A 23,605-nucleotide genomic window follows, 5' to 3' on the forward strand; every position below is an offset into this window, starting at 1 on the left:
ATTCTGTGATAAAAATCATCTAGATTTTAATGTGTGAACTCTTGACGAAAGCAAATTGAAGATGCATAATGTCCCTCATTACTCCTTCCCCAAATCTGCAGCTCCTAATGGTGGCTGAATTGGGAGCTTGTGACGGCAGGCATTCCCTGTACTACTAAGCTCTTCCTTCTTCTCCCTGTTTCCACATAGCATCGACAATTCAGGTGCAAACTGAATTGCCTTCACATCTTTTCCCTCTTACTTTCCTTTCTGGAGGTCAAGGGCAAGGATGCATTCCCACCCAAAAATCCTGGGAATTGTAGTTTCCCCCTCGCAGCTACAACTCCCAACACCCTTAACAAAATTCCCAGGATTTTTGAGGGGGGGAGAGAATGTGCTTTAAATGTATGGTGTGTGCTCAGCCATAGTAGTTATTGTTGGACTTAACACTAGAGAGTTTTGCTGTGAAGCTCACTAGGTGGATTAGGTGTTTTTTTGTTTTACTGAGCATGACAAACATGGGTTGGCATGGGCTGCAATGTCAGATACTGAGATATGAAAGCTTGGAGCTAAATGGCACCTTAAACCTGGGTTATGGGCGCAACAATGGAATGCCTAAGCACGGTTTTTTATAGCAAGAATACAAAGCTGAAAATGAATGAACTGCAGCTAAAATACTATGTTCATTTTTCACATGGTCTAGTCCTTCCCACCCCCCCTAATATTCATAAGAGGGTCTCTACTCCAGTCTTCACAGAGTACAGTCGTACCTTGGTTCTCAAACGCCTTGGTACTTGGATGTTTTGGCTCCCAAACGCCGCAAACCTGGAAGTGAGTGTTCCGGTTTGTGAACATCTTTTGGAAGCCGAACATCCGACACGGCTTCTGCGGCCTTAGTTGTCGAACGGACTCCCAGAACGGATTAAGTTTGACAACCAAGGTACGACTGTAGCTGGAAGTGGGGAGGCAGAAAAAGGTTCTCCTTTCCTTCAACTCTGCAGTTTTGATCTGAAATCTTAGGCACAGTAGTGCGCCCAGAGCTCAGAAATGAAATTCTCTATTGCAACATGCGCCTAGAACAATGGGAGTTCTAAACGCTGGTGGGCTGGATTAATCTGAGTTTCTGGTGGTGGTTTGGCTTCTCTCTTTTGACCTCCTGCTGCAGAGTCATGCCGGCTCTGGGGTGAGCGTGTTCCAAAGGCCGAGGCAAAGGAGAGCATGGGAATCTCAGGTCAAGAAGGGGCTAGCTATGTCTCTACATCTGCATATGTGTGTGCGTATGTGTTTGTGTGCATGGTGAACCTTCTTCCCAACCCGCTTATCACTTCTGCTTCTCTCAGATAACATAAAGTGAGACCACTTGTACTGCTCTCCTCGCCTCCTGGCTTCTTTAAGAGGTGTGGGATGATGGAACTGGAGCTGTATGAAGCGAGAGGGTAAAGCTTGTGTGTGGCGCTTGGGAAAGCTTCTTAAGGGAAGTGGGCTGCAGATTTGGATAAAATGCTATAAGGCTGTGGCAGGTGAAGGGCCACGCAAGGTTGTCCCTTCCCCTGATGAATCCACGGTTCTGTTTTGTTTTAAATCTCCTCTCCCCTTCTTTCTTCTCCGCAGGTGGCCGGATGGGAAACGTAAAAGAAAAAGCAGCCAATGTTCGGTGAAAAGCAGTATGTCAGGTAAGCCACCCTTTTCAGGCTCTTTAAATTTGTAGAATCGTAGCTATTTGTCCGGCTCCCACCAGCACCTCGCTTGCATCCCTGATCGCTCTGCTTAATCAAGAATAATCAAGAACAAAGTGGGCCTCAGCGAGCGGAGACCAGGCCTTCCACAGCCACAGGCTTGCGAAGCCAAATGCCTCCCAAATGACTCGAGCAAGTGAGCCAAGCCACATACTTCAGAGCCAGGGAATGCGTAGATATGTATTTGAGGCAGTTTGAGCTGACAGATTAGTCTCTTTCTGGCGCCCCTGCCTCCAATCAAACTACTGTTTAAGCCTTGATGCTACAGCAATCTATCCCTCAAGATTCCTCAGAAATATTTTTAGTGGTATGTGACGTTTAGTTCCACACAATGGTTTCTCTCTATAAAGTTGTAGCAAAACCTTCTCTTGATGCCCTAGAAAATAAATACATATCAGAGGGGGAAGGAGAAATGCAGGCGAGAGAGGTGGGAGCCTTCATTGATGCAAACAAGCGATGCCCTGAGAATCCAGAATATAAATAACAGGATATCCTCCCGAAATTTATCAAACTCTGTCCTTGAACCCATGGAAGTCCTTTTGATGTTTTCCACTGGCCCAGAGAAGGAGGTCACGGGGCAGCTCAGGATATCGGTTCTCAAACGGCAGAGTCTGCAGCCGGAAGATAAACCACTAAAGGGCTGGGGGGTGCAAGAGGTGAGGCCACAATGGGTCATGGGGCAAAGGCGCAGTGATGTGCGGGTTTGTGAATGAGAGTACTCAGCCGGATATTTGCTTCTTAGGATAAAATACTCCCCATTGGTCTGCCCACCCGCTCAAGTCAGCCACCCTCTCCCCACACAGATACACATTCCAAATCAAATCATTTTGATTCCCATCTCCTGTTAAAACCTTCAGTTCTTCAAAGCTCTCACTTTAATAATACTTGAGGTTTCTCCCCAAAAATACAGTAGTAGAGGTCGTATTGCTATTAGTATTGCTACTGTTATTACTTTTGCTATTATAATTATAATTATTACTGCCGTATTTATGAATCGCTTCCCATGAGGCATTCCAAAGCCTCATACAATATAATTTTAAAAGTTTATTATGTGGTTACATGATTAAAAGCAATTGCGCACATAACAACCATTTTAAATAAATAAAACCTTTTCTCATATTGTTGTATGAGAAAAAGGTTTTATGTATGTATGTATGTATGTATGTATGTATGTTGTAGACCGCCCTGTGGTCCCTTGATAAAGGGCGGTATATAAATTTAATAAGAGCAACAATTTTATTTGTAGAGTGTGTGTGTGCGCGCGCACACACACACAAAGCAACAATAGCACATGTGTAGAATCAGTTCAAATCCCATGCAGATACCAGCTAGGATAAAGATCTCCATTTAGAAGACATGAGGTAGCTCATTTTACAACGAAAGGAGCAAGATGCTTCGCGGGAGAGGGAGGGAGGGAGGGAGAGAGAGAGAAATACCAGGTTCGAGATTTTATGTAGCAGGTCCCCTGGAGAGGAGGGGACTTAGGCAGCTGTGGAAAGGCAGGGGCCTTCAGTCTCCGCAAATGCTTCATAGGGGCAAGACCTACCAAAGAAGAGTCACTGTGCTCGTTAGGCCTGACACATCCTGTGCAGATCCAGCTTTTCTAACCACTTGTTGTGTGTGATTCACTGCTGGTTCGCTGCTGTCATTGTGGAAGTGTCCTAGTTCAGTGCCACAGCACACCCACTGGATACAGAAGGTTCACCAGGTTCAGCTTCTGTGATCTCCAGGGAGGGTCCTATGTTCAGCTTCCCCATGTTCCTATTCTGTCCTCTACCATCTTGAATAGGCCTGTTCCAATGGAAGCTTCACTGTTTACAGTACGTCCAGCATTACTATTTTCCTATTGCTGTTTGTGGGTTGGGGGAGGGTTGTGCTGGTCCTCCCGGCCTGGTCTAAAGGGCAAAGACATCCCTTTCCTTAGAAGAGTCATTGTAAGGGGCTGGGTCCATGCCCTCTGCTCCAAGGGAAGGCAATACCTTCTGTGACCCTTGAAGGACACAGGAACTCATGGTAAAATAAAAATAAAAATCCTCCTTCTCATATTAAATGCACGATGTAATGTGTGATGTGGGTGGCAGTCACATATGGCATGCCGTGTGCCATTTGCGTGGTCCATGCATACTAGTGTATCTTCTGTGGCACACATTAGATTGTAACATGCCTGTGGGAAGTCCATTAATATGTCACCCTAAAGAGGATTCCCTGTTCGGTGGCTGTGTAAATGGGTTACCTTTTCACAGTCCGTTTTTCGTCTCATGGAAGCCGATTTTTCAGTCTCAGACGTGGAAATGTGAATCGGTCTAACATGGCTGCAAATTGTGTGGTCTCTTGGGGAGGGGGAAAGCGTCACAGCAGAACTCGGTGCTTTCTCTTCCTACCCAGATGCTAGCTGTCTTGCTGGCAAAGGAGAGGGGAGGGCTTCTCGTCTCCCCCCCCCCCCCCGGCACCAAAAGCCATCATGCTTTCATGTTGCTAACAGCTGTATTCCAGATGAGTTTAAGACCTTGTCTTTCTTCTCTCACATCCTCATCCCATTGCCTCCATCTGGAAAATCACACAGGGTTTGAGGGACCTTCTGGCTCCTAAACTACAAGGGCCAATTTGCGGCATGATACTTCCCCAGCAGGGATCTATACTGGTGTAGGGAAACCATGTGTAAATTTGTCATGTGTGCACAAAAGTGCACAAGTATGTGTGCCTGTATGGAAAACGTCGCGTCGGAATTGGCCCTCGGCCAACTCTTATCCTGTTTATCTTTTGAGAGAAAGCTCCAAACTCCACTCACCAAACACAACCACTGGTGTTTCTCACAGTGAACGTGCGGCACATCCGTAACATGCATGTGTCGTTTAAATACTGATATACATACATCAGAATCCCCAAGCATGTGCAATGGGAGATTTTAAAGAAAATCACATCTTTCATGTTTGCTTCCAGATGCTCTTGGCACTCACTCTCACACACATATCATATAATTCTTTATAAATTCTATAAATCGGCCATAAATTCTATAAATCGGAAAAGGCCAACGAAACAGAAGGGCCAAGTTGAACGTGAGCATTTGTTGGCAGGAAAAGGGAATGTGCAGGCAAAAGAGGCTTTGGGGAGGGAGAAGGGATTGTGGGCCAAGCAGGACGAGAAGGTGGCCTGAATTTTGCATGTTTCATTTATTTATTTATTTGGATCTCTTGCTCCTTCAATCCAGTCTCAGATGCTGCAAATATCTAAGCAACATGCCACTGCTTTAAGGCAGCTGAGACCCAGGCTTTATCCCCCTCCACACAGGCATACCAATGCCGCAAGGGGGGCACGTCCCCTCTTCCGTCATGGCTGGGTCATCCTAGGGTCACGTGGAGGTGACCCTTGCCACAACCCTAGACAATAGGACATTGTGAGGGCAGGGGGTGAACGAGAGAACACAGTTCTTCCTGGAAGGGGGCAGAGGGGGCACCTTCATTATCAGGGCTGATGAGGCCCTGGAGGGTAAGCAAGGTTACGTGAGTTGGGGGGTGGTGGCAGGAGATAATTGGAAGGGGGGGTCGCAGGCTGCTTCCTTCCCCTTCAACAACCCCCCACAAGCCCAGAGATAAAGAGCCTTTTTGTGGACGTACATGGCTGTTGTGTTTTCTGCATGAAAGCCCCCTCGTTAGCGGTACTTTAAATAGCCTTTCAGAAAGACTAACGAAGCCTGGAAGTGGGGGGATCAGACAAGGACAGGCCTTGCCATTGCCCCCTCCCTCCTGGAATGTGGGGTCAGAGGGGATATTGAGAGCCATTCAGGCCTTGGGGTGCCTGTGCTGTGAGGGGTGGACCGCAAAGGAGGCCTACAGTCTCCATGTTTCACCAGCAAAGCAAAGTTGAGTCAGATATGAGGCAGCTTAGAAATTAAAGTTGGGGCAAATACTTGTATCCTGCCATTTTGCCCCCCCCCCCAGGTCATATGTGGGGTTGTCCCACATAACAACCTCATAACAACCAAGTCAAAGCAAATGGCCCAAGTTTGGCCCAGTGAGCTTGCTGTGGCTGCAGGTAGATTTGAAACCAGGTTGACCTGGTACGAGTTAGCATTCATAAAGAGAAGAGTAGCTCTGAGCATATACTCAGATTTCCAGAATGGCTTTTCCAGAAGACCTAGTCAGAAAGGGTTTGGGAGGAAGTTGTAAGGGTTTCAGGAATGATCCCCGACTGCTGAGACATGAAACGGGGCTCGCCAGCAAAGCATCTCTCTGGCCTTCCTTGCTCCATATATGCTCCACATATACAGTCACTAGCTTTCTCAGTCTCCATCTCTGTCCCTGCTCTCTGATCCTCAGTCACTCCACCTGTGCTTCCCTCCCTCTAACAGTGGTCTAACTGGGAAGTCACTACAGCATGGATCACTAAAGGCCAGGCTGACCCAGGCCCAGGAATGGCTGCAGCTGGTGAACCAGCCTAAGCTGGGCATAAGCTCCCCTTGCCTAAGTGGCTCCAATGACAGGTTGGAATCCAGGATTGATCCCAGACTATGAACCTGTTCCTTCAGGGGGAAAGCCGTGCCTCCCAGGATAGGCCATACACCTAATTCCCGGACACAGAAGCCATCTGCCCACAGCATCTCCATCTTTAATAGCCCCCACCCAGCCCTTCACCACTTCCAGACACCAGTCCAGCACCTTCACACTTCACAGATAGAATGGAGAGAGAGAGAGAGAGACACCTTCCAGACAACAATACAGCGGTACCTTTGTTCTCAAACTTAATCTGTTCTGGAAGTCCGTTCCAAAACCAAAGTGTTCCAAAACCAAGGCGTGCTTTCCCATAGAAAGTAATGCAAAATGGATTAATCCGTTCCAGACTTTTAAAACAACCCCTAAAACAGCAATTTTACATGAATTTACTATCTAACGAGACTATCGATCCATAAAATGAAAGCAATAAACAATCTACTGCAGTCACACAATCAATCAATCAATCAATCAATCAGTAGCTGAACTGGGTTCCACACAGCCACAGCCACAAAAATGCAAAATAGTTAGCAAAAACAGACAGACCTCAGTGTAACACTCAAAACAGAAGTGTGGCACTCAAAATGGAGCACGCTTTACTTCTGAAAAAAGTTCGCAAACCGGAACACTTACTTCTGGGTTTGCAAGTGTTTGGGTTCCAAGTTGTTTTGAGTACCAAGGCATTTGAGAACCAAAGTACCACTGTAATGTGGTAGCATGGGGGAAGCTTCACAGGACCATTAATAAAGCAGAATAAATTTGCCACTAAAGCAGTGCTACTGTACCAAAACCACGTTGCAGAATACACCGGCAGCACAACACCCATCTGGAAGGGCTCGTAGTGTGTTAACCTTGTGGTTTTGTGCAGCTTGGTTGTGTTGCTTGTGTTTCTAAAAGGGAGACGACTTTGAGAGCTGTGAGTAAAGTGTGTTGCTTTTAAAGAGATAAAATTGTGATATGGCCCCTTTGCGTTTCAGAGATGATATGGGTCTAGCCAACAGGTAATGATGACCAGTGAAAGAGAGTAAGGGTGGGCAGGCCCATTGAAGTCTGGTGTGTCCCAGATCTGTATTCCCCCTTCCAGCCCTGACCTCTCCACTCTTGTTTTCTCCTCCAGGGTACATCCCTAGCTACTTGGACAAAGATGAGCAGTGCGTTGTATGTGGAGACAAAGCCACGGGGTACCACTACCGATGTATTACCTGTGAAGGCTGCAAGGTAATGGAAACATGGGAAGGCCATCTCGCCCAGAGCGGCTCACTAGAGGGGAATTCTCTCCTTTGACTTAGTGCCCCTTCATGACCCCAGGCAGCTGCCAAGGACAGCACTGCCCAGGGCTCGGGTTTTTTGGGTGCTGCGACTGGTGGGAAGCATTTTGGTCCTTTTTGCAGCAGGGGCCAGAGGAAGGCTGTGGGTGAGCCTGGTGCTAAGTGAGGCAGGAGAAGGGTGTGGAAGGTTTGAGCCAAATGTGTGAGCAGCAGTCGCCCAGGATTTCTGGGCCAAGGTTCACTGAGATATATAGAAGGATAAACTAGAGAGTGGAAAAGGAATTGATATGTCTTGGCAAACTGCAGTGTGGAATGGATAAAGCCAGATTTTGACAGTGATGGGAGCTAGACAAATTAATATTTTCCGTGGTTTCTGGTTACATTTCTTAATTTGTTGACTCTTCTTCTGTTCCACGTTTACCTTGCTGATCTGTCAGCCTCCTCCACTGCCATCACCCTTCCCCAGTATTATTTTCACTGCCTCTGTCGTGCTCTTTCTCCAAGGGATTTGGAGTGGGGCATGTGTGGGGTTTCCCAGCTTTCTCCTCAACAGGTTAGGCTGGCAGGCAATGATTTTTGCCCTGTGCATTTCATAGATGTGTAGGTGTTTGAACCCGCATCTCCTAGGTCTAGGGCCAACTGCCTAGCTGCCACCACACCACAGTAATGGCCATATGTCACTAGCATGCTTGGGGCTGCATAGGACACAATCTTGATAAACTTTTCTGCCCAAAGTGTCTGCTAGTCAGTACAGTCGTACCTTCAATCCCGAACGCTTTGTAAGTCAAATGTTTTGGCTCCCGAATGCTGCAAACCCGGAAGTGTGTGTTCCGGTTTGCGAACGTTCTTTGGAACCCGAATGTCTGGTGTGGCTTCTGATTGGCTGCAGGAGCTTCCTGCGGCCAATCGGAACCCATGCCTTGGTTTCTGAATGTTTTGGAAGTCGAACGGACTTCTGGAACGGATTCCATTCGACTTCTGAGGTACCACTGTGTTAGGTGGACAAAATCAGAAGATTTGGAAGTAGAGAGTATGGCTTCACAAAATAAGTGGGGATGGGGTAGAGTAGAATTAAAAGGCCCTTGAGGGACAGGTGAGATTTGCCTGAGGAATGGATCGGGAAGGACTTTACTGGATGAGAGGATCTTGACAGAACAGAGTCTGCTGCAGGCAGATTAATCAAAGGCAGGGAGATGGGAGAATGAGGCCAAGGGGCCTGGTTAAAAACAACCCAGCAGTTTTGGGAAAATTCAAATGGCACCCCACATCCCATAAATGCAACTCACCATGGCATCCTTTTGCGCAAGCCTCATTGCGGTGGGCAAGAATGCTGCCATTTATGTTGATTTTTGTACAGCAGAACTTTCTAGTGCATTGTGTGCCTCGAGGGTCAGATCCTGTGTAAAGCCAGTATGGTGTAGTGATTAGCGTGCTGTGCTAGGTCTGTGAAGACACTGGCTCAATGTCTCCCCCTCCTCCCAATCCACAGTGCCCAATGGGTGACATTGGATCAGTCGTACCCTCTCAGCCTGATCCACCTCACCATTGGTTGGTGAGAAGACAACATATGTGTCTATGTAGGGGAGAGTCGTGCTTGCGAGCTTGAGCTCTTTGGAAGAAAGCCAGGTTACGGATGTAGCTTACTTTAATGAAATACGTGCACATCTCGCTCAGCTGCCCTTAATGGTGTCTAAAACCTATGAACTGAGGTGGCCGCTTTGCTGTATGTGGGAGTGTCAACTCCAGTTGGCAAAAGAACTTGTGAGAAAAGGTGCAGCATATGGAGGAAGGAAACAGCAAGGAGAGAGGGAAAATAGAATCCACGCTGAGAAATTGAAGGAGGTTGTGCCAAAAAGAGAGAGCAGGGAGAGTACTGTTTCTTCTGTAGTATTGACTTCCAGACATTACTTTTGAGTGCTGATCTTGAGATTTCCCGGCACAACATGTGGTTTTCCCAGGCGAGAGATTTGTTTTATTGCACTGTATTAAAGTCAGTTTTGTGGTGCTGATTATGACTTAGTTAGGCACTGGGTACTGTTTGCAAAGAGGCACCTCTCATTCCAGTGCCCCCCTCCTCTCATGTTCTTGGCACATGGTGAGCCATCCTGGGTGATCTAAGGTCACTGGGGGGGGGGGGGTCTTAAAAGGGCAGTAGTGGCAGGGTAGAAGATTCTGGGGTTAATATAACAGCATGGCTGGATAACCAGTCATACTGAGCTCCTAATGAGGGAGAACACTTTTTAGGACCAAACTTAAGTAAGTGTGTATTTAGCAAATGAATAAATCACGCCCACTTGCCTATATGTAATAATAATAATAATAATAATCCTATTATTTATACCCCACCCATCTGTCTGGGTTTCCCAGTGTGCAAATGAGTGTGCATTGGTGGGCGGGGTTAAAACCTCCCCCTCAACTCGGCTGCTTTAAATCCTTTCTCCCCAGCTCACTTCCACTATTGAACCCAGGCAGACAGGAAATAGCTTGGAAACAGTTGAGTGCAATAGTTTCCAATTGGTGGAACGTGACCAACAAACTGCTGTGCCCTGACCTAAAGTGGGTCTCTTGCCAAAAGCATTCCCCCTGCCCCCCCCCCGCCCCGCACACACATTCTTCTTTGAGAGAGAGAGGAGAGAAAGAGAGGACAACAAAACTAAACAAAAAGAGAAAAGGGAAAGGCAGGCATGTGCAGTAAAAGCAGGCAGAGACAACTCAAGACCTCTCTGTTCCTGAAGCGGAACATTCAAACGGCGGAGATTTGAACTGTCCTTGATTCTTACCCTAGAATCTACTGACTACCTCAGATTGCCAGCCCTGGGTGCAGGGCGGAGTGCAAGATGGGGTGCTCCTGGCTTTGAAAGAAGTTGAAAAACTAGTGGCAGCTTTGAGTCGGCGTTAAAGGTTTTACAGTGGTACCTCGGGTTACATACGCTTCAGGTTACATATGCTTCAGGTTACAGACTCCGCTAACCCAGAAATAGTACCTCAGGTTAAGAACTTTGCTTCAGGATGAGAACAGAAATTGTGTTCCGGCGGCGCGGCAGCAGCAGGAGACCCCATTAGCTAAAGTGGTACCTCAGGTTAAGAACAGTTTCAGGTTAAGAACGGACCCCGAGAACAAATTAAGTACTTAACCCAAGGTACCACTGTATAGAGAGAGAGCTAGCATGAGGCACAACCTGCTGAGACGTTCTCTAACATACACCTAGACAGAAATGAATGGGAGCAATATGAGAGCACAATAGGGGGTGGGAAACATCCTTGTCAGTTGTGCCCCATGTTGATGAATGGGAGGCCTTTGGGGCAGCCCCAGGACTTGTAGATTAGAACCACAGATTAGATTAGAACATGGGAGCGCACCACCTCAACTTCCGCAATAGAAAATCACCCATTTGCCTGATGGACTTGTATTTCTAAGATGCAAGCCCTAATACGCTTGGCAATTATTATTACCAATTGTTATTGGTGGTTAGAATGGGCAGGAGTCCCGTTGGAAGTGCCAATAGGGCTGCACCCCGTTGGTTAGAAAACAAGACCCAAGTGGGTGGCTTGGAAAACGGAAGACGCTCCTTCCTTCTCAGGACTGCCTGGTTCTGATTCCGCTCTTCCCCTCTGCAGGGCTTTTTCCGGCGGACCATCCAGAAGAATCTGCACCCGACATACTCCTGCAAGTACGATGCCTCCTGCGTCATCGACAAGATCACCCGCAACCAGTGCCAGCTTTGCCGATTCAAGAAGTGCATTGCCGTTGGCATGGCCATGGACTGTAAGGGCGTTGCGCCCGCTATGGAGGGATGCGAGGGTTGGGGAAGACGAGGGAGGGAGCGGTTGCAACCGGGGATCCCATCACGGAAATAAATGTAGCCAAGGATGTGGGGGCAGGGAGGGGGCATGCTGCTTGTTCCAACATAGAGTTGCGTGGGACCATCTATTAATCCCAATGTAATTGGGGCCATTGTTGCGGCATGAGAACCCCACGGGCCGGAGTAAGCGGCCTCAGAATTCCGTAGGCTGTCACAGGAGCCGGCCAATCAAATGGCTTCTTGTGAGGCCATTCAGCGCATTGGTTAGTGGGCTGCAGGATGCGACGGGCACCATACAGAGTTCTGATTGGCTGTGTGTGAGGCCCCACTGCCCACTCATGCCTCTCCATTCTTCGCGCCCCCTAGTGGTGCTGGATGACTCCAAGAGGGTAGCCAAGCGGAAGCTGATTGAAGAGAACCGGGAGAGGCGGCGCAAGGAAGAGATGATGAAATCCCTTCAGCACAGGCCGGAGCCAACCACGGAGGAGTGGGAGCTGATCCACATCGCCACGGAGGCGCACCGCAGCACCAACGCCCAAGGCAGCCACTGGAAGCAGAAGCGGAAATTCCTGGTAAATGGTGGAGGCGGGTGCGGCAGGCAGAGCCTTAACCAGGGGTTGCATGTATTTGTCAGAATTGATCTGGTGCAGGATCCCACACAATCTCTTCTTCTTATTCCTTGCTTTCTTTTTGGATTAACATTTCCTGGCTCTTCTTCCCCGGTTTCTGAGCGTCCATATCTTCCCCCCAACCTTTGCATGCTCGCTCACAGACATTGTGAAAATCTGGCAGAATAAAGGGTGCCAAATGAGCAGATAACAACAGGTATATCTTGTTTTGCATCAGGGCTAGGTTACGTGTCTGTGTGTGCATGCAAAGTCCACGTAGCTTTGCTTAACACTTTCCTTTACTTTGGGTTTTTGTTCTTATTCTACCATGCGTAAACTAGGTTCTGTAGAGAACAGGAAGTAGCATGGTTACTACCTAGGGAGCTAGCCATGCATACAGGCCACTTCTGCTGCATGTCTTCCTAATCCTGTGGAAACAAATGCACAATTTTATGCTACGCAAATGGTTTAACACAAGCTGGAAGCACACATCCGGCCCAAGGTATGCTCATGTTCTACCCGGCTTGTTATTTGCTACAGTGGCATACTTTGCACTGTGGCTTTGTGCTTCATGAGGAACCCTCCCGCTTTCCCTGCTTTGGTCATGCTGCTGCCATGCTACTGGGACCAAGCCATGGTTTGAGTTCGTATTACATCCGAACCCAGGCTTATGGTTTGTCTCGCTCCAGACAAAGCACAAGCTTCGCAAGCCTAGGTTTGGACACAACACTATAACCAAAGTCAAGATGTTCTTGAGAAAACAACAACTTCCATGCAGTCTTCCAGGTTAAAAAATTATTACTATTACTATTATTAGTTATTGCTTGTACCCCCAGCCACTCTGAGCGGCTTCCAGCAGAATACAAAGAACACACGCTACATGCTCCTTCGTACCTAAAGTAATAATAATAAATCCCTGTGCATAGAGATCTAGCATGCCAGGAAGAAGAGTCTAGCCTGGCCTTTTCTTACAAGCTTACAAAAATAAATGAATGCTGGATCATTTAGCTGTGTGGTTTCCTATTAATAAGACAAAGAAGCAGGTTTCCCTCTTACTAATACTATTATTATTATTATTATTATTATTATTATTATTATTATTATTATTATTTCAACTAGGCCTTATTCACAACTGAATTTTGCTGTCTTGCAGCCACATAGTATCATATAATTTTCCCCTTCCTTTTTAAAAAAACACACTTTGATTAACATTCAATAGGACCACAAGAGCCAGACAGTGGCATTTTTACCATGAAGTACCAGTTCATCACCCCAGATTATTATTTTTGTTTAAAACGCAGTTTTGTAGTGCAATCCTAGGCATGTGTGTTCAGATGTAAGCCCCACTCCTAAGAGGCTGTCTTCTAAGAGAGAGGGTACAGAATTGCAGTAATAAATGTATTTTAAACTTTTCTTTTTACTTTTAAACCTCTTTTAAAATTGTATAATAGCCTGCATTTTTATTTGAGCTAATTTTTTGGAGGCTAGGGTTATTGCCCTTCAGCAGGTCAATGCACACACACACATACACACACACACACACACACACACACACACACACACAAATACGTGTGCAAATATACAGTCATACCTCGGCTCCCAAACGCCTTGGGAGTCAAACGTTTCGGCTCTTGAATGATTGAAAACCAGAAGTGAGTGTTCTGGTTTTTGAACGTTCTCTTGGAAGCCAAATGTCCAACGGGGCTTCTGCGGCTTCCAGTTGGCTGCAGGAGCTTCCTGCAGCCAATCAGAAGCCGCGCTTTGGAAGTCGGACGTTTCAGAAGTAGAACGGACTTCTGGAATGGATTCTGTTCGACTTCCGAGGTATGACTGTATATCTATAGTATAAAACCATACACGGTGGTGCACACTCCAGCCAAATTTCCAATAAGCAGTTTTGAAGCCCCTTCTATTTCAGAAGGATATATGTAGGCATGAGCTAAACCCTCTAATTGAAATTGATTGGATTTAAAACTGCTTAACATTGGTGGTGCCCACTCTGAACAAAACGTATCGGTTTCCTTTTCCAGACTGCCGTATGCGTTAAATCTGACCTTTTTTTTTAATATATAATGTGGTGAGATTGTAACCCATGCTTAGACTTAGCACTGGTAGTAAGCTCAGAAGTCAAAACATATGGCAATAAAATCCAAGATCTCAATAGTTTTAATTAAATCAAGGTTTCTCCTCCTCCCACAGCTTTAGCAAATGATTCAGGCCCTACAGAGGGACCTTTGAAGGGTTAAAGTGATTGAGCAAAGGGACACAGCTGTGACCTCTCAGCTCCCTCCAAGGGCAGATGGGCCGGAAACCCCCCAACCCAGCCCTCTCCCTTCCCCCTTGCCTTACACGATTAGGGATTGCTGGTGTGGGGTGCCCTCTTCTGGCCACAGTCAGCTAGTGCCAGGGCAGGTCAGGACATAGAGGTCAAGGGAAGTGGGGCTTGAGGGGAGGGGGAGAAAGGAAATCAGAGGCCAGCAGGCAGGGTGGCTCTTGGAGAACATTTCTCTCTCGTAGTCCTTCTCCTTCTCCCCACCACCAAACACACACAAGGGTAGAGGAGGGTAGAGGGAAGTCAGGGAATTGGAAAAATCCCATACAGTATTTTGGTACTGAATTGAATGTACAAACATTATGCAAAATGATACAGTTGCTCAAATTTTTATTTTTTATTTCTTAATGTTTATTGTTATAAGATGCTTGTTATAATGAAAACCAATAAAAATATTAACACACACACACACACACACACTTCTAAGCTTTGCAATGACAGACAAACACATTCCTAAATTAAGCTACAGTTTTGAAATTCAGGCTGGGCAATGGTCTGAAAGCAACACAGGTGCAGTTTTAGGCATTCTTTTAAGGAACGGGGGAAACAAACTGCAAACCTTGTTTTAAGTTCTGCAAAGGAAGAACAGGAGAGAAGTGTGGTGGGTTCCAATGCACCATTTTTACTGGTTTTAAAAAAACACACACCATAAAAGCTTCCCCAGCTCCCACATGGGTGGGTCACAGCATGCCCTTAACGAGGATTAATGTCCTGCATTAAAAACAGAAGGGGTGCCTTGCTCCAGAAAGGGGGCGCGCACAGGGCACTCAGCAAGGGCAGCAGAACTTCAGGTGTCCTAGAGGATAATTGGAGGAATCCTTCAAGGGGAAGACGCCTGCAGGCCCTTGTGACAACGGGCACTTAAGGTGCAGGAGCAATTCTGTCTCCTCCCTGACTGCATTCTTTCCCCCCCCCTCGCTCCACATAAGTAAGTGGAGCGTGTTTTTCGTTTACTTGCATGGACTAGGGTAAATCAGGAAAATATTCATAGGGACAGAACACAATTTGTCTTTGTCCAGCGTAGACCACTTGAGGAGGAAACAGTTCCTCTCTGTCCCCCCGTATCCCGGCAGAGAGACAACAGATTGCAAAGCAGGAGAAGCCAAAATGAATTTTAACAATGCAGGAAAGTAGTTTGAGATTGCCTTAAACTAGAAATTGATCAACCTTTCGCAACTCCCTTTCCTGTAAAAATTAATGAAAACAAAGCCATATTATAATTCACAGTACTTTTGAATGCACATTTCACAAAACACACAGCTTGTATGCGTTTTGCTGCAAAATAATCATTTCTAGGTGCGTTTTGGTACTTCTTTTGAGCCAAGAATGGCATCGCATAATCTAGGGAAGCACGGAGAACTTAAATGCTTAAAAATCACTGCATTCTGATCCTCCCCCTCATCCTGGAAGTGCGAATAACTTAAAAATGAGGGCTGGATGAAATCCTGGAGCTTCCCTACCTTCAACACATGAGGCTGTGGCTTGCTCCAGATCTTGTCAGCACTGTTGACAGAGCCCCAACATGAAATGTGTGCTGGCTCAGTGAGAGACATCAAGGTTATTCACTTTGAAAATGAAGCAGCAACGTGGTGGGAAACTGTGGGTTTTGGTGTGAGATACAGCAGTGAGCTTTTTCGTGTTGGTGGACAGATTTCTAACCCAGAGAAACTTTTCTGGGCACTAGCATAATCTAGCACACGCTACTCCAGCCTGTTCTAGAGGATGCAATAGAATGCTTCTTTCAAATCTAATTTCAGCAGGGCAGGGGATCCTGTGGGTGCCATGTTGTTGATATGCTAAAGTCTACCTTGCAAAGTTTTATGTTGCCAGGGTTGTGCGTCCTTCAGAACCAGAACGGACAGTTCAACAAGGGGGAATTGCCTAATGGTACCGTGTGCCTTAAAAAGAAGGCCGTGTTTCAGTGTGTTTTGCCCATTAGTTCCCAGCAAGCTGCACGTGCAGCACGCATCGACAGAAGATTCAGAACGCGTAGTTCTTCCTGTTGCAAAAGTAGAGTCGGATTCTGGTGGGTTTTGAGACTGGAAGGTGGATTCGCGCCAAACTTTTGTTCTGCAGAGTCATGATTCTGCCTCTCTTCTCGCCCCACTCACAGCCCGAAGATATCGGTCAGTCACCTATGGCCTCCATGCCCGATGGGGACAAAGTGGACTTGGAGGCATTCAGCGAGTTTACGAAGATCATCACCCCCGCCATCACCCGTGTGGTGGATTTTGCCAAAAAACTGCCCATGTTTTCAGAGGTAAGCGAGGTGGGTGGGTAGATTCCGTCAGAGGGTTGGGGAGAAAGGAGTGTGGTGATAATCTCTTGAACGTGGAGAGATCACAAGTCTTGCCGTTACACTGATTAGTAAGGGGAAAGCCACAGGTGTGGAGCCAGCGTCTTGCTTCCTCCCACCATAATAATCTCCATGGTTTGCCGCCAGGAGGAAATATTAAGGGGCAGGTAGAGAGGTATGATGGGATGCAAGCAAGCTTGTTACTGGTTTGTCCAGTCAGGCTGAAGTGCTGATGACGAGTAGGCCCAAGCCAAAAGTGACAGACAATTTTCACGACCATGTCTGCCAGTGTCAGAAGGTGCTCCGTTCTTTCAGCAACCTTTCCTAAATCAAAACAAAAAGGAAGAGTGTTGCATTGACTTGGAATGGGCTTCCTGATTGGCTAGGATCACCCAAGTGACCAGTCCAGGTACTCTGAAATAGCTTGATTTGGTCTCAGTAATGTAAACCGAGCATGTAGAAAAACCAGATTGGTTGTGAAGCATCATGATGCCATTGTGGCCACTATGTGATTCCTGATTAGCTGGGATCACTTGACGAAGGCGAAAACCCTAAAAGGGAAAAATGGCTGTGAAGCTGTAACGTATTGGGCGACTAATGGCTGCAAGATGATGAACGTTCTCAGAGGTAGGAGTTTGTTTCAAGAAACATTTCAGGATAGCTGTGTACATTCCAATTCCCCCCCCCCCAAACCATGCATATAATAAACCTGTAACTTGGAATACTTCTTCATGCAGCTGATGATATGGACTGTAGTCCACAAAAACTTGTGCCACAGTAAGTGTACTAAGGTGTCAGAAGACTCTTCTTCCTTCAAACAAATGGCTTTTGAAGAGAAGTGTCAAGTTCTTGCCCTCTCCCAAGCGATTCCTGATTTCCCGTTGCTCCTCACCCTTCTTTGATTCATGCCCAGACTCTGGCCTTTCTCCTTCAATGATCTCTCCTTAGCGCACCCGTTCCTTGTCTCCTCATAAACCCTCCTTGCTTTGCTCCTTTGTTGGGGGCAGTGGAAACATACTAACTCCATGGAGTCTGGAGCAAAGAGTGCAAAGGGCCCTCTTCTCTGTGAAGCACAGCCCTAGTAAGCCGAACGGCGGCGAGGCTGCCACTGACCGCCATGCCTCTCCCTGCCTACAGCTGCCTTGTGAGGACCAGATCATCCTTCTGAAGGGCTGCTGCATGGAGATCATGTCGCTGCGGGCGGCTGTGCGCTATGACCCCGAGAGCGAGACGCTGACGCTAAGCGGCGAGATGGCCGTCAAGCGGGAGCAGCTGAAGAACGGCGGCCTGGGCGTGGTGTCGGACGCCATCTTTGATCTGGGCAAGTCCCTCTCTGCCTTCAACCTGGACGACACCGAAGTGGCGCTGCTCCAGGCTGTGCTGCTCATGTCCTCAGGTACAGGATTCGGGATATACGCTTTCCCCCACTCCAGCCCTGGGTCTGATTATGCATACGCCTCCCTCTCCACCCGACGGAGGTGGATAGGAAGCTGCCTCATACCGAGTCTGGCCATGGATCTGTCCAGCTTAGCACTTGCTATGCCAGTGATGGGCCACTGCAGTGCGGCCTCCCCATCTGGCCCATAGCACCCCCAATCTGCTCACTCTCAGCCATCAGGCTGGGGGGGGGAGCCTTTTCTTGGAGCCAATCAGAGGCTTTTCTCAAGCCTAATTTTGGCGGGTTTGATGGAGGGGGTCACAGTTGGGGTGGAAGAATGAATCCTCCACATATGCTGCAGCAGTGCCAAAAATATAGAATTTGGGCTTTTTAAGAAGCCCGTTCAACCACTCCAATTGAAGGGTTTGGTTTTTTTTAGCCAAATTGCTACACTGGGCTTGGGAGCTGGTTGCAGCTGGAGGGGGAAGGGTTAACGCCTTCCTTGTGCCATGTGACCCACTGAACACCGCCCCCTGCTGCTGTTAAACTTGGGGGAAACCCTTACTGTCTGCTCCAATAGTAGGTTTCCTCCAAGCCTAATTACAGCACATGGTGCTGTTTGTGTGAGTGCAGAAGGGGGAGGAAGGGTTAATCTTCCCTTCTGCAGCGGCAAAAATCTGCAGGCGACTGTGTGTGTTGCATGTATGGCTATGAAGTGGAGAGCATGCCTGCTTTGCCAAAACCTCCTTTTTGCCTCGATCACACCTGCTGCTTGACTAGAAGGTTGGTCCAGTAGGAATCTGGGCTTCCGCCCCAGGGGGGTTCCCCACTTCTTGTCTGTGTTGACTTGCAGCAGCTGGGCAGGGTTTTGGACAGGCGTCTGCCTAGAAACGCTGGGGATTAAACCCCAAGGCCTTTTTGCATGCAGAACACATCCTCTGCCGCAGTCTGAGCCCTTCCCTTAGAAGGCATAGACTTGGGCCCACCTAGGAACATAGATGCCTGAGCCGCTACTGCAGGGCATATGTGGCATTTTGAGTGGGGTGTATTTGGGTATTGGGCAGGTCAGTGCAGGCATGGAGGGACAAGGAAAGGGGTGATATAGTAGAGAATATGATAACCACTCAATGGGCTTGCCAGGAGGAACGTAATTCAGCCACCTCCAAGGTCAATTAAATTGGTCTTGGAGCCAGTGGATATTAAGAAGGTGGGTTCAGGGTCATTGCAGGTGGGGTGCACTGAGTGGCCAGCTTGAATGTAGGGTTGCAGTTGGTCAGACAGTCTCATTTCACTTTTACCATATTTTTCCATGTATAAGACGCCCCCTACTTTTGGGGACCCCACATTTAGAAAATGGGCATATGCACTATCCATGTATACAACGCCCTCAGATTTTTAACCTTATTTTAAAGTAAAAAAAAAACCTAGTCTTATACACGGAAAAGTATGGTAATTTGTATACTGCCTTTCTATATTATTATACACAAGGCGGTTTGCAGCAACAAAATATACAACAGAGAACACATACCTTATAGTGATCTGATCCAATACCACAAAATCACAATAAAACATAATTTAAAATGGAACAACTTATATCGAATAATAAAGTAATACTCGGTGATTGATTAGAACAGTAAAATTAACTCTCGAAGTTCAGTTTGTAACTACAAACTATGATCAATAAAAATAACTGCAAGTCACAATGCCTAAAATACCACAAGGCGTACAAAACCATGCAAAAGGATCAAACTGAGAAACAAAGGCACCCGGTTGGCTTCCTTGGACTTGCGTTCCTAACCTGAGATTTGGCTGGAGGAGCTGGCTGTTGAGTTGGCTGTAAGCAGCCACACTGGAATCCAGAGCCGGGATAGAAATTTCCAGCTCAGGGCCATCCAGCCGAATGCTGGAAGATTTGGGCCCAGCAAAAGCAAGCATACAGTGCGCAGTAAAATTCTGGAGCTCATTGACCCTAAGGTGGCATGAGAGCCGGCAGCTCAAATGTCTTTAGCCAGGGGGTGACATTCGTGGAGGACAAGCCGACAGAGGCACGTATGTCAGAGGCACGTATGCACTCTGAATACCAGGTGCTGGGAGTCCCAAGTGGGAGGAGGCTGCTGGGCTCATGCTCTGCTTGTGTGCTGCTTGCCATCAACATCTCGGGAGCCACTGTGGGGAAGTGGGAGGCTGGGCTAGACAGGGCCTGGGCCTGGCGCCGCGGGCACCCTTCTCACGCCCTCTCTGTTCCCCCCTTTGCAGACCGCAGCGGGCTGATCTGCGTCGACAAGATTGAGAAATGCCAAGAGACATACCTGCTGGCATTTGAACACTACATCAACTATCGCAAACACAACATTCCCCACTTCTGGCCCAAGCTCCTCATGAAGGTGACCGACCTGCGCATGATTGGAGCTTGCCACGCAAGCCGCTTCCTGCACATGAAGGTGGAATGCCCTACGGAGCTCTTCCCCCCGCTCTTCCTCGAGGTCTTCGAGGATCAGGAAGTCTAAGGGGGGGAAGGGGGGCAGACAGGGGGGCGTGGGAGAATTGGGGAGATGGGGCAGTTTGGGACTGGGGCGATGTCTGGACTTCTGGGCCGCGGGGCCCCCACCCCCAACCTCATCACCTCGGACACAACAGATTTTCTTTTTTTTTTTTGTTTTGTTCTGTTTTGTTGTTTTCATTTTTCTTTTTTGTTTTGTTTTTTCTAAATATTGCACGTCAGCGTCAGTGAATCACATGGAAGGGGAGGCAAGGCATCGTGGATGGGGGTCGGGCCACCAAAAAAAAGGTCGAAACTATACAACAACAACAAAAGAACCTTCGTTATACGGTAGACTTGTGCAGCAGCCAATACTTTTTTTTTTTTTTTGTCTAGGCAGACAAACTCAAAAAATTAAGTGGGCAATATGTTTCTCGCTCACCCCCTGTTTATCTTTCTTCCTCCAATACCCTTTTCTCCCAAAGCTGTCTTTCCAGGGTGAGACATCTGTCTTAAAATTTTTGACACAATGTTAAGGAAATTAATCCATATTTTACTCCCCCACCCCAAAACCCCCCCCCCCCACCTCTTTGCCCTTCTCCTCATTCAGTAGCAGTTCCCCCACCCCTGACAGCACTGGAACGAGTCAGCACCTCTTCTTTTGCCCTGATCAAACCTCTCTCGTTTAAACGGACTTGATTACCAATATATATAAATATATATATGTTTCTTTTGCACATAACAGTCCCAGGAAACGTCAGAGTGTGTTTGGTTGTTATATTCTTTTTCTTCTTCTTTTTTTTCTTTTAGAACTCTTAGCATTTAGTTACCCTCCCCAGGAGGCTAAAATATAAAATGCACTTTTTTTGTAAAAGAAATAAAAGATTTTTAAAAAAAAAAAGTTAAGAAAAGGAGCCGAGAGAGAGAGTGAGAGAGACAGAGATAAATCCTATTAAATTATTGGAGGTCGGGTGGGGAGGGGACATTGCTGCAGGTGGTTTTGGCAAAACACAGGCGATTAAGGAAAGACAAGAAAGAAACCCCAAATTGAGGCTTAAGGTCCGCACAGGAAGGACAAATGCACTTTGGAAATAGGCAAAGGCTCCCCCTCTCCACTCCCCCCCCAGTGGGAAAAACAGGTGATTGAATAAGAGATCTATTATATTTTGCTTCGAATCGCACTGCAGGGCTGAACCGAAGAGGTGCCTGCTTTGCGTTCCAGTGCTGAGGGGGTCCAGGACACACCTCTGCCTTCCTCCCTGCCCCTGAAACCCACCTCCCCACCCCGCCCTAGGCTTCAGCCAATCTACCTCCATGTTGGGCAAGTTGGGCTGGTCTAACGTGGCCCCGCCCAGCCTTACACTGCCCCTCCCCAAGCTGAAAGTCCGCATGCAACGTTCCCACCGGGCTTCGGAAGGGCCCTTGCTCGTTCTTTTGCACACGCTTTCCCGCGCGCCGCGTGGCGGTACACTTCTTGCTGCACTATAATAACCTTGCTGCCCTCCCTTACGCGCTCGGCTCTCTGGGGAAGCGGCGAGCCCGGGAGCCCGGTTCCTCAGCCCTCCGAGAGAGCCAAGTAAGGGTTGAGTCCTTTACCCCCCTTTCTCTTTATTCGTCGTCGTTTTTGGGGGGTGTTTTGTTTTGTTTTGCAAATGGCACTTATCAATACAGGAGAAAGGACGGCATCCCTGCAGAGGTAGCAGCGTTCCTTCCGCCACCCAGACACCTACAGGCCACCTTACTAGCATTAAGAGATCTGGAGGGTTCCTAGCCGAACGGGGGAAGGTGCCAAGTGTTTGGGGTTTTTTGCCCGCCACTTAAAGATTTCCCCCGCCCCGTAGCATCCCCCGCCCCATACACTCTTCAACCTTCAGGGCTGCTGTAGCACAGGTGAACTCATGCCCAGGGAAGGGTGGCAGGGCTGTGGGGAAAGGCCTTTCGAACTGGCTTCTCCGGGGCAGGGACATGGGGATAGCACTGCCTGATCCAATCTAGCTTTCCCCCCTTTCAGAGGGGGGCTAGGTCACCCCATCTTCTGGTGCGCTTATACCTCCTAACCACCCAGGGTGGTCGTGCCAGCCGACCCTTCATGCCATGGGCAGAACTAGGCCCCCTTCACCTCAGGAGGCAACAACCAGGTGGGAGGAAGCCCAGCTGGAAACCTGGGTGCATTTTGGAAAAAAAGAATCAGCCAAGCTGGCACGAGGAACGCAAAAAAGGAACGCCTCAGGTTTCCGGTCTGGGTCTTGCCTCCATCTGCCATTTTGACCCTTCTTTCCTCCTCCTCCTTCTTCATTTTAGTATTCTGCTTCTCTGTTTATTCCTGGTTGTTCAGTGAACAGGCAGGTCCTCTGAAGACCTGGGCAGCAGATAGTCTCAAAGGAGCGTCGCTTTGAGGAGGGAGGACGGAGCGTGGCAGCGATAGGGCCAGGCTTCCCTCCCACTCCTCAAAGCAGACTTGCCAGCCAGTTCCCATTGCCATAGCCACCCCCACCCCACCCCCAGGGCCTTTCACACAGCTCTCCTGCCTCTGGGTTGGCAGGGGGCAAGTGGGCAGCAGTTAGAGCTTCGGGGGCCGGATTCAGCCCTGGAACTTCCAGTTGCTGATCCCAGTTGCTCTACAGATTGGGAGAAGTGTTGTTTGGTGTTTTTTTAAGGAGGAAAAAAAAAAGACTACCAGCTTTCCGCTTTCTTCTTCCTGTTTGTTTTCTGCCCTTAATGCAAACCAGACTGTGATCCCCTTATTTTGGCACTTAATGCTGTTAATGGGTCAGAACTCTTGCCTGAGCCACATATTCTGTGATACATCCATCTCTTTGTAATCTGTCAGCTAATCCTCCCTCTCTCTTTCTCCCCCTCTTTTTTTTTGCAACTGTAATATTGGGGGAGCGGGGGAGTGATAATCTTTTTCTTTGTTTCCCCCCCCCCCACTCTCCCCTTCCTTTTCTTTCTCTCCTCTGTCACTTGGTTTCCGTTGGAAAAAAACAAAACCCTTTACCTCTTACCTCATTCAAGACGCCGTGGGGAACGTTCTTTAACGCGATAGGTTGGGTGCATGTCAGATGTACCGTTTTGAAGGTTCAGGGGCCGGCGCATGGAGAAACACAGCTCCAGTTTAAGCTAATATACAGAAAAAAATATATATATAAGTATGTATAATTTTTTTTTTAATTAAGAAGATAAAATCTTTGTACGGGTCTGTTCACATAAAAGAAAAAAAAAGAAAAGAAAAAAATCAC

General features: G+C 47.7%; 1 protein-coding gene across 1 annotated transcript in view; it reads left to right on the top strand.

Annotated features, from left to right (window-relative positions):
• The window catches only part of THRA (thyroid hormone receptor alpha), a 109,922-nt gene extending 88,285 nt beyond the window's left edge, over window positions 1-21,637 (top strand). The window contains exons 3-9 of the mRNA XM_028704969.2: window positions 1,591-1,652; window positions 7,320-7,420; window positions 11,089-11,236; window positions 11,640-11,845; window positions 16,327-16,473; window positions 17,647-17,905; window positions 20,144-21,637. Of these exons, the coding sequence (XP_028560802.1) occupies window positions 1,591-1,652; window positions 7,320-7,420; window positions 11,089-11,236; window positions 11,640-11,845; window positions 16,327-16,473; window positions 17,647-17,905; window positions 20,144-20,394 (1,174 nt within the window). The 3' untranslated portion in view covers window positions 20,395-21,637. The remainder of the gene's footprint in view (window positions 1-1,590; window positions 1,653-7,319; window positions 7,421-11,088; window positions 11,237-11,639; window positions 11,846-16,326; window positions 16,474-17,646; window positions 17,906-20,143) is intronic.
• Window positions 21,638-23,605: the final 1,968 nt, after the last annotated feature.

The sequence above is a fragment of the Podarcis muralis genome, chromosome 13 (assembly GCF_964188315.1).
Source record: "Podarcis muralis chromosome 13, rPodMur119.hap1.1, whole genome shotgun sequence".
Classification (NCBI taxonomy): Eukaryota; Metazoa; Chordata; class Lepidosauria; order Squamata; family Lacertidae; genus Podarcis; species Podarcis muralis.